Genomic DNA, 14,604 nt, shown 5'->3' with positions numbered 1-14,604 from the left:
AAATCGTTTAAGAAACTCACATTTTGAAAAATAGCAAAACTGAGTTTAGACTTTCTAAATAGCGCTTTGAGAATCAGGAATATTATAGGTGAAAATGCTTGCCATATTGAGGATGCAGTTACTTCAGCAAGAAATGTCTTTTTTCTTCCTCCAGGCAACTGGTGTCAGACTGGCATTAATTGCCCAAAATATAGCTAACCTGGGGACTGGAATTATTATATCATTAATTTATGGCTGGCAGCTGACCCTGCTACTTTTGGCTGTTGTGCCAATCATTGCAGTGGCAGGAATGATTGAAATGAAGATGTTGGCTGGGCATGCTAAAAAAGATAAAAAAGAGCTGGAAGCTGCAGGAAAGGTGAGTCTAGAGAAGTGTATCTATTTCTGTTTAATGCATAAAGTCACGTTTACCAACACATTGTTGATGGATGTATTACTTCCAAACACAGAACATATCATCTTAAGTTCCAGAGACAGCCAGACTCTATGTAGTTACACTAGTGGACCTGCAGAGCATAACTGAAGACTTACGTTATTCACTGATATTTTATAATCGATAAACCGCAGAATGTGCTAAGCACTATTCAGGCACATTCTTTTCTCCTTCCTGTTCTGATCGTCTCTGTTTTCCTTATTTTGCAGCCCTCTTCATTTTGACATTCTCCTTTTTCTTTTGTCATCCCTTTTTGGCATGTCATCTATCTTATATGTATTATACTGCTTTTTTTTTCTCTCTTTCATCTTATTAATGTTTGCAGGGGTAATATGTATATATCTACTGGTTTCTGTTTGCCATTCCTTTATTTCTTGAGTGAAAGAGAAAGATGAGAACTGAAAAGCGAGAAGGCTAGACTCTTGTTTAAGAAATTAAATGAAGGCATTTAATGTCACTTCATTCCAAAAATCCTTTTGGAACAGAACAGCTATTCCATCACTTCCCAGATATTGCTTTCTTCAAGGGAAAACTTTTCTAAAATCCCTTCATATGTCCTACTGTTTTTAAAAGTTATTGAGAAGAGAATCGTTTACCTAAGGCCATGCATATAAGGAACGGTATTAATCTTCAGATTTGATGTTCAAATGTATGGGTCTGTGTATGTGCTAGCAGTCTAATGTCCCCTTATAGTTACTGGAGATGCCATAGTGTCTGGGTGGCCTCCAGCTGACATTTCAGAAGGGTATGGGTCTACTTTATGTTCTATGTTGTATCTGCCATGCCTTACCCAAATGTTTTGAGTATCCTAGAGCATCTCCAATGGCACAAGCCACCTGCATGTGGGCATCTGAGTTAGAGTCCTTCCCATGTCAGTTGACAATCATGGAGAAAGAGACTAGGTAGGCACATAGTGCCTAGGCAGCTGAATTGCTTTCTAAGTTCTGTTGAATAGGTATTCATTGACTACACTGGTAGCTGAGACACCTAAATTCGGGTGTCTTAGCCTGAATCTGAACCCACAACCGGTAACTCCTATTTACTAGATGGGTTTTATTTCTTTTATTTCCTTAAAGAACCTTTATTTCCTGGGTTCCTTATTTCCTTTATTTCCTTTCCTTATTTCCTTTATTCCTTCCTTACTTCCTTCCTATTATGGGTCTGTAGACAAAGTTGCTGAAAAATGTTTTTGTCCCTCCAAGTCCACAATGAATTCTGTGTAATGATCTTTCCATGAGTTTTTTCATAAAAGCCAAAGGATACATTTCCTTTCCTTTTAACTGACTACCTTTCTTCTGCTTCTTCTTTCTGATGGTTACACATTTATTTCATATTGTTTTGTTGTAAGATGTGACAGAAAAAAGTTGACAATTCTTGGAATAGGCACTAGAGACTTTCTTAATGCAGCAGATTGTGAAGAATTCCCAAAAGCGTTACAAAAATTCATCATTTTTTTGCAAAGCTTGAGAAAAACCTTTTCTTTTCTTAGCAATGTGTGAGTTTCCCCTGAGGCCACCTGAGCAAGTGCTACAGTACGGGCATTTTATTCAATTACCAAGTTTTTTAAAATCAATTTTCTTCAATGAAAAGGGGGTTCTACCTGGAAAATTTGCTTTCTGCAAAGGGTTGCTGAACTTACGTTACTAACGAAAAAGAAAGACTATTCCTTTGAGTCTTGGTGAGATAATATAACTAAGAATAAAATCTATTTAATTTCTTTGTTATCATTAACATTGTGTATTACATTCAAGTCAATAAGTTAGTCAATTATATGCAAATTTTCAAACAGTGGCACGAGCATTACTGAGACTATGAGATAAATATATCCCTATATTTTAGAACAAAGATAACAGTACCACAGTGGTATATTATGGACTTGTCTAGCTGTATGCTAGACATTTCGTCCACAAAGATAGCGTGAGGGACAGTATCAAAAGCTTTGCTAAAATTAAAAAACCCCACATCTACTCACTTCCCTTGGTCAACTAGATGGGTTACCTTGTCATAAAAGGAAATTAAGTCAGTTGAACAGGACTTTCACCTTGTGAACCTATGTTAGCTATGACCAATGACCAGACTTATTACTGTACATTTGTACAGTATCTATGCTCATAAGTGAGCTTTCCTGCTAAATACCTATCCTTAGAAACGAGACTGGTTGGCAACTGAATAGAGCCTAGGTATATGTGTTTAATCTATTTGAGATAGATACACTAGGAAATTGAAAACATCCATCCCTATGGGACTGTCAGGTATAATACAGTACATGTGGGAATCCCTGCCCTCCCAGAGGAGAAGCTGAGGCCAACTGGAATAGCCAATATATCACATATTGAACCAGAGGCAATTTGTAGGTCACAAACTCAAGCCCAGTGTTTCAGCCAGAGGTGAACAGAGGGATGTGGCACTAGTTCTGGTGTCTAAAGTGATGTGATTGTTCCAGGTGTTTTCTGTTGGCCATTTCTAAGCCTCATCCTCTTCTACATGCATATGGTCTGAATTGACCATACAGCCTCCTAGCCTCACTGTGTGGTCATTGAGGAAGACTTTATGAGCACTTACATAGACTTAACAGTCTATGTAAAAGCCTTGAATCAGTTGCTCTCACGTAGGAATGCATCTACTGCCTTCAAATGTTACTAGATACCTTCGTGCATGCAAATGACTCAAGTCTAAAGAATCTGCAAGCTTAAAGAAGGTATTATTGATCAGACCAAATATTTGCTGCTGAGATCTAAGTTAGGGTCTCGGCACAAAAGTACCCTGGACATACTGATTATAGTCCAAACTCAGTGGGCTGGAAGCTAAATTGCTCTTTTTCTTATAGAGTATCTTCTCCATAATTGTTATTGCTGTCTAATGTTTTTTCACTACTTATTTGGAGGACATTAAAGAGGCCTTATCAGAAAACTCTGAGCATCGTCAGAAAATCCCGCTGTCATAAAAAGAAAAATGTAAAATGCTTCATTTTCATATCAATCAATATTAATAGCAATTATAAAAAATATAAAATTATATTCCAGCAGACTATTTTTATTAGTTTAGAATAAGAAATTGCAACATAACCTTAACTTTTGGTTAAAACATTTGTGTTTCTATTGCAGATTGCCACAGAAGCCATAGAAAATATTAGAACTGTTGTTGGTTTGACCCGAGAAGCAAAATTTGAGTCCATGTATGGAGAACATTTGCATGTACCATACAGGTATAATAAAAATAACTAAGCCAAAAAAAAAATCTGTATTTAAACTATAGAATAAATTAAAAACATTTACTTGGACTAACATTGATATTTTTTTTGGTGAGCGTGTATGATTTAACATATAATTTAATTACCTCAGAATTAATGTAAACATTTTGCATATTTTTTTATTAACAAATGCAACAACCAGCCAACATTTTTGTCCTTTGATTTAATTAATTTTCTGTGATAATATTGGTATCTTCTATTGCAATGTCACTTGATTTGGAAAAATGTTAGTTTTAAGTGAGCTTTGGAAGTCACCTAATCTAACCTCCCACCTGAAGTGTTTCAGATATTTAATTTAAAACTTTTTAATGTAAATTGAATATTGCATTAAGCCATTTTTGAAAGTATGAATAGGATTGAAAACATTTCAATAATTACTTATTGGCTTGTGACTGAAAAAAAAAAAGGAACATAAATCTGCCTGGACTAAATCAAAATTAAAAAGTCTTAAAATAAAAACCTGAAAAGATACCGTCAATTAAAGTTTTATTTGTTCTAGAATGAAATGTTTAATTTTCAGACATCCATGAGAAAAGTAAAGGAAATGACAGCATACGTACACAGATGATTGGAGGCAAGTAGGGGTGCTGCTAATACATCCACCATAATAATTGAGGGGTGAGAGCACAATGCAGGATGTAAAAGATACTACGTTAGCTTTTTTCTCAGGCTGTTACGTTTTGAGTGCATATCTAACTTGTAGAACAGTGCCTAACCATTCTCAGGATTGACACTGATGGGATTGCTCCAAGGCTTTAATCTGAATATTGTTCTAGTATAAATAAGAATTTATTGCCCTGCGGGTCAGTTTGTCTGGAAGAGAAAGGACATGCATTTTTCAGTTAATGTTTCAGTGCATGTTAAACCATTGATTAGACAAAGAGTTTCTATTTTATAAAAATTGAGTTTAGTCAGTCTGTTATACTGGATTATATATACTGGATATACTTCTTATACACTGGATTAGTACACAAATCAGCTATGTAAAAAAGAAGTCACAACAGCTTCTTAATCAAGAAAAAGCACACTTGTGAATCTGGCTCCCTTTGTTTTGGTTTGGGATTTCTTTCCAGAATGAACCATACAGTTGTGACTTAGTAATAGCATCGGTAACATTAAAATATTTTCTGTCTTTTTTTCTTGTAGAATTCATAGTTACAGAAATTTTTTTCTCGCCTTGCTTTTAGTTATAGGTATAGTTTTACCATCCAAAACATAGTTTCTGCATCATACATGTGGCTTAATTTTATTTGAAAGAGGATTTTTCACTGATAAAATTGAAAAGAAACAGATCATTAAGTGTATAATATTGAACTGTTTAGTATCTTTGTTATTTGGTTAACACGAAATTGCAAGTAAAGAAAAAATGACAGAAAAAATTGGCTTTGGCTGAAGGTGAGCTAACAGTTCTGCTCTTTTTTTTTCTCCTCCTATGTGATGCAGTAGTAAAATTTACATCTTCAAAGTGGTACTCATGGACTGAACTGTAAAGCGTTTTAACGCTCAAACCATGAGATGGTAAGACAATAATTATATATAGCAGCTAAGGTGTCACCCATTTCTGCACCCATATTCCAAGCTGTTCCTGGAAGTAAATAAAATTCTGGAAACAAAACTAACTTTTCTCTCTTGGACACAGTGTAATAGGAGACAAGGGATTGTGTTGTTTAGGCATGAGTACACTTCCCATTCATAACAGTAACATCTGAAGTCAATTTATTGGTTTTTGCATACTAGGACTTAAGTATGATTGCATATTTTCATGAAAATGTGCATTCTTTCTTCCAGAAATTCTGTGAAGAAGGCACATATATTTGGATTTTGTTTTGCCCTTTCACAAGCAATGATGTTCTTTACCTATGCTGGCTGTTTCCGATTCGGTGCCTATCTAGTGGTAAATGGACACATGAAGTATAAAAGTGTGTTTTTGTAAGTATTTCTTTTGCAATCTTTTTATATGACTGTCCAGAGAAAGCTCTTTGTTTACTGCTAGAGATACCATGAATCCATTGGCTAAGCTATGAGAAAACAGGCAAGTCCTCCTGTACTTAAATATAATGAAAGCATATTACAAAGTGGATTCTCTAGGTGACTACAGAGTCTGAGCTGTTCAAGTAGGTCTGATTTTGGATTTCCTTTTCTCTATTTCTCTGTTTTCCAGAGGTTGACACAGTATCCCACTTACATCATTTTGTTTATTCTCACCAATCTTTTTGTTCGTGTAGCTGTGAGGTCCTCTGCACATTCTACAAAAAACATAGTTGTACCTGTTTATTGACACATAATAATATTGTAAAAATCTTTTTAAGAATAGGTCATCGTTGTCTTTGTTTTTTCTGTGTCAGGTTTATTCATTGAAATTTGAAATCTTCTCTGAAATACACATTAATTAATTGGAGAACAGGATTCCATAGGGTAGATGCTGTTCACTCTAAGAGAAGGATGACTAAATTATTTCAGATTACATTATGATAAGAAGCTTGTTTACTTCAATGAACCAATTTTGTGTGTGAAATGAAAGCATGAACCCTGAAAGTAAGAACAGTGTATAGAGTACTGTACATACCCATAGTCAGGTGGAGCATTTTATTTTTGATTTAGACAGGTACTGCAAATAAAATATGATTCTAATTTGCAGTATTCTTAGAAGGTGTATCCATTGCAATCTGAAATTATACAAGGAATAGTACAATTATGTACTATTATGCCCTCTAAGGGCACTTTGTAGGCTTTTAACGACAGAAACTCTACAAAATTTAAAGTAGCTTATGCTTAGCTTTTTACCCTTATATTTTGGGGTTATAATCACTGTTTATCCAATCATTTGCCATAATACCTAAGACCCCCTATCATAACCAAAGTCCTATTCTTCTAGGTCATATATAAACTCGGAAGAAACACAATTTCTAATTTAAGAGGCAATAGCCCAATACAGGTCTATGGAAACAAGTATGAAAAGAATGAGATTCTACCAGTATGGATATCAGTGACCTCAATGCCTCAATCATATCATTTTTTTGTTGGCAACCTGATTAAAGTTAGTTAACACAGCAACACAGCTCTTCTTGACTGGAAGATGTTGGAAAGTGTCTGCATCCCATCTGCTAGCTGAACATCTCTAGCCAGCTGGGGGAGTGAACTTTCAGTGGTTCAGTTAGATTTGGAAGGGTTTGTCTGACCTAAAACTGTGTCAGCCCTTCTAGGCTGTTCAAATGCAGAATAAAACAGATTCGTTTATATAGCTCTGAAGACAAAAGATAAAAAAATCATATAAATTAATTAATTTTACTTTGCCTTAAAACAGGCTAAGAGGTCTCATATGTCAATTACCAATTCTCAGTAAATAATAACTCTACGTTGTGCGGCAGTAATTAATAGCTGAGGACAGCAGGCATTCTAATGTAGCCTGTAAAGATATATCTACATTCACCATAAAACAATAATAACACATTTTTAAACCTTTTGTTGGTGTTGTGAACCTTTCAAATTTTTCCAGCAGAATTGTGATACCAAATTAAATCTGTATTGTTACCTTGTTATAGGCTTGATTTCTTATTTTCATTGATGCCTTAAAACTGAATCACCAACTCCCAGAGGTCATTGAACCGTAGAGACGAAACCACAGCAACAGTAGAACAGGGTTAGAGTAAGGATTTTACCATCCATTGACCACTTTCCTCCTAGCCCCAGTTGAGACTTCATCTAGTTAACCAGTATTAATAATTAAAGAAATTAGTGCTGATAATTAACAAAAACATTGTATTTGGGATGGAGGCTTGTTTATCTCACTTCATTAAAAGCAGATAAAAGCAAATTTCTGAAGTTAAATGAGTAATTAAAGCAATAATAGTTGGCTACTGCTTTATTCTTTTTAAATTGTCCCCTTTTTTCTCCAAGTAAAAGAAAAAGCTGACTGCAGCCCCATTTCCATTTTCCTTGTCTTCATTGTCTATTTATTGATCTATATTTTTTCGTGATTTCTTTTATAGGGTGTTTTCAGCTGTTGTATTTGGTGCAATGGCATTAGGACAAAGCAGTTCTTTTGCTCCAGACTATGCCAAAGCCAAGATATCAGCTGCCCACTTGTTCGTGCTGTTTGAAAGAGTACCCTCCATAGATAGCTACAGCGAGGAAGGAGAGAAGCCTGTAAGTAAGCCATGTGTAATGGGTGGTATTATTGATTGACAATATGGGCAGTATTCTTCTCACTTCCTTCAAACTGATTTTTCCTCTACTACTGATTACATTCTTGTCTCAATGTATCCTTGAAACTTTATCCAAACACAACATGGATCAAGCTTTCGCCCACACTATCTAAAGGTTATTTGTTTTGAAAATCTGGTTAAGGTACAACTTGTGTAGAATTCAACCAGCAGAATTATGAGCGTTTTCAAAACAGTTCGGTGCTGTACTTTGATTTTATAGCATCACAAAGATTCAGACCACGGAGTTAAAGTCAGCTTTCCAGCAAATGCAAAACTGTTGATTTCAGTGGGGAAGAAAAAGAAAGACTTCTGCAATTCTATTTGAATCATCTGTCAAATTGTCTTAAAGATGTAACAGTGATACTATTTCAATTACAGAAAACATTTGGGGGAAACGTAATGATCAAAGATGTGGCATTTAACTACCCAAACCGACCAGAGGTCAAAATCCTCCAAGGTTTGAATCTGAAAGTAGAAAAGGGACAAACTTTGGCACTTGTTGGTAGCAGTGGCTGTGGAAAGAGCACCGTTGTTCAGCTGCTTGAGAGATTTTATGATCCACTTGATGGAGAAATGGTAAGTATTTTCATAAAAACATGTCAACATGTTAAGTCAGATGGTGCTCATTTGGTTTTATGTGATGTGATAAAGTATAATATATGTTTCTAGTTTAATTTTTTTAATATTTTTAATGTTAATGACAAGCAGTGTCTCATCAGAGTTCCTTATTTAAATGCAATTAAACAATATAATGGAAAAAGCCCTGGTTTCCCACATTATAATGAATTAGTGAAACAACATCTTTGTAGTAAAAATATACCTGATCTACAGCCTAGTGATGGCTTTGAATTCAGAGCAAATTTCCTGAGGTTTTTATGTTAAGAACACTTTAAAAGTCATTAAATATACGTATCTACCTCTGTAAAATGTAGTAAGAGAATTTGCCATCTATGTTCTTTCCTAGAACAGTGAACATTGACAAAAATAATTTTTATCATGATTTTTGCTTGTCAGAAACATTTTCCAGAGTATGCCCACTTACCAAGCGATAGATTGTAAATAATTTTACTAATTTTGGTTTAAAATACATCTAGGGTTTCCCACACTACTTATTCAGCAACTTTACATATTTTTTTTTCACATAACGATATCGTTTATTGCCATTTTCTCTTTGATGTGAATGTGCTCAGAGATTTTGTTTGGAAAGGAACCCACACATTTTGCGTTGGATGAGGTGAGAATAAGAAGGATTTCAGAACTTGTCTGTGCAGAGATACTCATAAAAGATGAAACAATACTTAAATAAGGCCTAGATGCAATGGGCAAGATTTTTTTGAAGTTGGAAATGCCCATACAGTGTAGCAAACTGATGTGTAGAAAGAAACAGCATAGGTTCCCCAAAAGTATGCATAACCAAGTGCAACTTCATCACCCATGTTTTTGACCTTGTGTCCATAAATAACCAACAATGCTTTACTGAAGGGAAAAGCACAGACCTCTATGAAAAGACTTGGGGGAAAAGCACATAGAAACCACAAAAACAGTCGAAACTGTGCCTAAAAGTTGTGCTATTTGGTATGGTGGATCCAAAATGCGTAATGCTAGATTCTCTAGCTTCATGAGTGATTTTTCACATCAAATAAGGAACAGGAAGCAGACTTTAGCAGCCTGCAAATCCATTGGAATTCTAAGGAAAAAAGATGGCAAATACTTATGTAGTTGAAAGTAACTTCTCCTTTCATGCTTTTTTTTTTTTTTCCCTTTACACCTGCTGGAGGAGCATAGAAGAGAAGGAGGGGAAGGGATTATGTGAGCTTTCAATATGGTATCTCTAAGGAAAGAGCTGCAATTGCACAACTTCTGTCTATGTATTTACAGTAAGTCTCAAATACATATATAGCCATGTGACTGACATTTAAAATGTTTGGTTTCTCAGCTTTTTGATGGCAAAAGTTCAAAGACACTAAATATCCAGTGGCTGAGAGCTCAGATTGGTATTGTCTCACAAGAACCAATGCTGTTTGACTGCACTATTGCTGAAAACATCGCATATGGGGATAACACTCGGCAGGTGTCACATGAGGAAATTGTTAAGGCAGCAAAAGAAGCCAACATTCATTCCTTCATTAACTCTCTGCCAGATGTAAGTTATTTCTTTTTTCTCCTTCTCAGAACTGGAGATGACCTACTGTGGCAGGAGAAAATTGTGTCCATTTCTGATTCCCTGGGGTACAATAACTCCCTGAGATGGAAATAGATCTGAAACTGATTTTTAAATCTTATCCATTCTTAATAATGTTTACTATACTTATTTTCACTCTGGGAGACTCTATTGTCAGGTGGGGAGCTGAAAATTTAAGATACCAGGGAAGAAAATCCACAATTCTATCTAGAGAGCTGTAAGTGTGGGGTGTGTGTTTTTAAATGAGTTAAACATTTCTTTTTAAGGACCTGTTTATCTCAAGCATACATAAAAGACTCTGCTAGACTGACAAGTTTCTTCTTCGAGTTATACTTAATCAGAATTTAAATTTCTAGTATTCCTACAAATTGCTAAGAAAGTCTTTTGTGTATATATATATATGACCAACACATAATAATGTAAGAATTAACATCTTGAGTGAGATGAAAGCCCTGTGATGCATGAAATCACGCAAGACGTATTTACAATTAGGTATTCAAAAAGGCTAAATATCTAATCACATTTCCCTTGAATTCTTGTTTAACTTCACGTAATTTGTGACTCGGGAACTTCCTAAGGTAGAAATCATGTTTTATTATTTAATAGTTCTGGATGGATTTTTCTTCTGTGGGTTTTACAAATCAAAACTTCCTGAAGCAAGGAGATTGCCAGCTTAGTTGTATGTTGTATATATTCAGCTTAATTTCAGGCTATTAAGCTGCCTTATGCAGTTCTTGAAAAAATACGAAGGCCAAAGCCCATGATTTTTGCAGATCATGTTCAGTTTCTAATGACTTCTCGAGATCTGCTCTTTCCAAAACTCTGTAGAGAAATCTTGTGATATATAATGATGTCTCATAAAACTTTGGTACTTTTTGCAACCAAATATATAATAACTCAAAGACTATTGTGACCTACACATGAGTTTGTCCAGAGACCTGACCGGTCTGCCTTAACTGACATATAACTAAATTAAAAGCAAAACTGTCCAAAACTGTAGTATAGCTATAGATAAATATATGTATATATGTCTATGTATAGATATAGTATACAATTTGGCCTGAAACTGATACATCTTATACACTGCTATTTTTTTCTTCAGGATGAATAAATGTGGGTTAGAATAACTGCTTGGTTAGAATGCTAGCTTGGAGTGCTTAAGGTCAGGGTTTGATCCCCAGTATTGTCATAGACTCTCACTGAGCTTTGGTTTTCTGTCTCCTGATTAAGAATAATATTTCCTTCCAATCTTAGAGGGGTTGTTGCTTTGAATTTCTGAAATGCTTCGTGCTACAAAGAAGTCTCCTAGTTGAAATCTATAGATCTAAGGCAGATAGCAATTCTGGTCATCTGTTTTCAGAGAGCTATTGGCATGGAATGTGCAGTTTACGGATGGCTGGTGTCACGGTCAATATGCTTAAATATACTTCAGAATCGATTTGCATTCATAATCTGAACATAATATATTGTTTCTAGAAATACAATACCCGTGTAGGAGACAAGGGAACTCAGCTTTCTGGTGGTCAGAAACAACGTATTGCTATTGCCCGAGCTCTTGTACGTCAGCCCCAAATTCTGCTACTGGATGAAGCTACGTCTGCCTTAGATACAGAAAGTGAAAAGGTAACTTGATTGTGAGCCAGAAGTCCAGAATCTATATCCATGTTTCTTTGTATAATGATTATTGTTTTCACTTCCACAGATTAAAGCACAAAGATGGAAATATGGTGTTTTATGCAAATTACATATTTGCAATAGTAATAAATACTAAGGTCTTACTCTTCCTTACCAAAAAAAAATAATTTTTTTGCACCTTTATGGCAGTAGGCAGATTGAAGTAGCAATGAAGAAGGCATTTTTTTGCCTGGAATTGTTTATGCTTCCATTGGAAAAGTGCTATCAAATTTGAATCATGAGGCACAAACTTCAGAACCTGAAAAGTTTGAGGATGCTGCCAGAGAACATTTTTTCTGGGACATGACCAAATCTTGTTTTCTTGCTTCTCCCATTGCTCTGCATTCCTTGATGTATGTTCATGGCTAATGTGCAAACTTCCGGTGAACAAATTGCTAGAACACTTACTTCTTTTTTAAGTCCAAAGCTGCAATCTTGGTATAACAGAAGTACAATCTAGCTGTAGAAAATCAACACAGATTCTACAAAAGTACTTAGTCAAATAGGCAAATACTATAAAAAAGTACTATAATCTGAAAAGCTCAAACCCTATGGACCAAGTTTTGATCAATTCTAGGCATACATAAGGTTTGACAGGAAAATGCCATTAAATAATTCCAGAATTCTTTGTTTTCTTAATTATGTGCCAGTTAGGTACAGAAATTTAATCTCTTATTTTATTCTGTATTAATAAGAATACATCACAAAGAAAGAAAGCAGAGATTCATATTAGTATTCTTCTGCCAGTGCTAGCTTTAAAAAAAACATGATTCATGAGACTTCCTGCGAAATCATGAGAACTAGTATGATAGTAGTTGACCCAAGATTACTGACTTAACTCCCGTATATAATTAATCACTCATGGAAGGGACCACTGGAGGTCTATAATGAAACCTCCTCTTCAAACAAGGGCCAATACTGAATTCAAACTAGGTTGCTTAGTGCTGTGTAGGGTCCTTGCAGTAGAGTCCTTGAAAATCTCCAAGGAGATTCAACAAGCTCTCTTTTGTCCCTATTCCAGTGCTTAATTACCTTTGCAGTAAATATTTCCTATATCCAGTCAGAACTCCCCTGTTACAATTTATGAACATTTTCTCTTGTTCTCCTGCCATGCGTCTCAGTAATGAGCCTGGTTCCATCTCATCCTTTTAGCTATCATGGCATCATCTGCTCTGACAGTTTTGACTCCTTGCCAACACAAGCTAATTCTAAAACAGGAAGCTAAAGCCACAGATATTCCCTTTCCCTCACTGTCATATTACAGTTTACCTCACAGATGGCAATTGAGGTATATCTCACAACAGCTGCCAGAATAGTTCACCTTTTGGTTTATTCATTGCACAGATTGTCCAGGAAGCTCTGGATAAAGCCAGAGAAGGTCGCACCTGCATCGTGATAGCTCACCGCCTCTCCACCATCCAAAATGCTGACAAGATTGCCGTGATCCAGAATGGAAAGGTCGTAGAGCAAGGGACACATCAGCAGCTCCTGGCTGAAAAAGGCATCTACTATTCTCTGGTCAATGTTCAAAGTGGGTCATGCAACATGTAAATTAAAGGCCATACTTATCTCTGAACTGTCACTGTAATTATTTCAATACTGCTATTTTTGTCACTGTAATTATTTCAATATCAATAGCCAGTTTTGTTACTTTTGGTTTTCCTCCTTCCTTTCATAAATCCTACAAAATCAAAAAATACTAAGCAAATATGTACCGGTTTCTCACTACTAGTTTTCATTATTTGAACCACTCTACTATGTGGTCAAAGCACGTGCACTCATAAAAGTAGAAGCATACAAAGCCAAATGTAATTAATATTAGCTTGCTTTGAATTCTGTCAAAATCACACTCATCAAGCATGTTTGGTAAACAACCTGTGAACGTTTTCATGCTCAGTAAAAATATTTTTTATTTTGCTATTGCCAGAAACAAACTTCAAGCCTGATCCTTACCGTGCCTGTGTCAGGCACAGTCAGTCCTGGCCTATTAGGCTTGTTGTCAACTTGTTATGAAAACTTGCAGGCTATCTGGAGCTTGATGCTAGATGTCTCTTGTTATGGTGTGGAGTTTTAGCCTGGAATGACAGCAAAGGTCTTGGAAATATGGGCGCAGGCTGAAAATAAAGGTCCCAGAACTGTTAAGTACCTCACTGGTGGTCAGTTACTGATCACTGAAGAGGTGCAACCTTGAGACCTGTGAAAAGATAGCTTTAAGTATAATGCAGAAAAGAAGCAGCAAATAAGAAAAACTCCACAATTGATGGGCAAGGCAAGGCAAGGCACCTGCTGCAGCCTGGGAAAGTAGTATCTGCATGTCTCCCAAACTCCTAGGAGTCAGAGGCTAAGAACTCTCTAAAGACTGCAATATTTTATAAAAGGTGAAAATCTTGAATTTGGGCTTGGAGGAGGGGGAAGGAAGGACACCTTTTTTAGTGTTAGCTTCCTTCATTTAAGAGCTTTTGAACCTGGTCACCCTGATGACTGAGACTCTCAAGGACTGTAACCAACAGTGCTAATTACATGGCATTGGCTCTGTGATATTGTATATTAGTTGCTAATTTAGGGTGACTGTTAAGGACTAACTGCTGTAAGAGTGATTAGTAATTATTAAGAACTAACCATTAGCAATGTATATTGTTGATGAATGCAGTAAAGTTTATTTTTAAGTTTAAAACTGGCCTCATTAATCAGTCTTCCACACTTCCATGACAGCAATTTCTGATTCCCTGAGATTTATACATATGATCTGTCATATCTACATCTAGATATTTATACACACACAACCTAACTGATAGGCAATTAGGCTCATCGATGTAACAATAACACTCTCCAGATTGTTGATTGATGCAGTCTTCCTTTT

The 14,604-nt window shown here is 35.8% G+C and overlaps 1 protein-coding gene across 7 annotated transcripts in view; it reads left to right on the top strand.

The window, feature by feature from the left end:
- LOC141738734 (ATP-dependent translocase ABCB1-like) overlaps positions 1–13,320 on the top strand; it is a 62,197-nt gene extending 48,877 nt beyond the window's left edge. For all 7 annotated transcript variants that reach the window (XM_074574588.1, XM_074574590.1, XM_074574586.1 and 4 more), the window contains 8 exons: positions 155–358; positions 3,538–3,638; positions 5,472–5,612; positions 7,673–7,829; positions 8,267–8,464; positions 9,825–10,031; positions 11,547–11,693; positions 13,089–13,320. In XM_074574588.1, the coding sequence (XP_074430689.1) occupies positions 155–358; positions 3,538–3,638; positions 5,472–5,612; positions 7,673–7,829; positions 8,267–8,464; positions 9,825–10,031; positions 11,547–11,693; positions 13,089–13,295 (1,362 nt within the window). In that variant the 3' untranslated portion in view covers positions 13,296–13,320. The remainder of the gene's footprint in view (positions 1–154; positions 359–3,537; positions 3,639–5,471; positions 5,613–7,672; positions 7,830–8,266; positions 8,465–9,824; positions 10,032–11,546; positions 11,694–13,088) is intronic.
- Positions 13,321–14,604: the final 1,284 nt, after the last annotated feature.

This window comes from Larus michahellis, chromosome 2, assembly GCF_964199755.1.
Source record: "Larus michahellis chromosome 2, bLarMic1.1, whole genome shotgun sequence".
In the NCBI taxonomy this organism is placed as follows: Eukaryota; Metazoa; Chordata; class Aves; order Charadriiformes; family Laridae; genus Larus; species Larus michahellis.
This window is presented reverse-complemented; position numbering and strand designations above follow the sequence as displayed.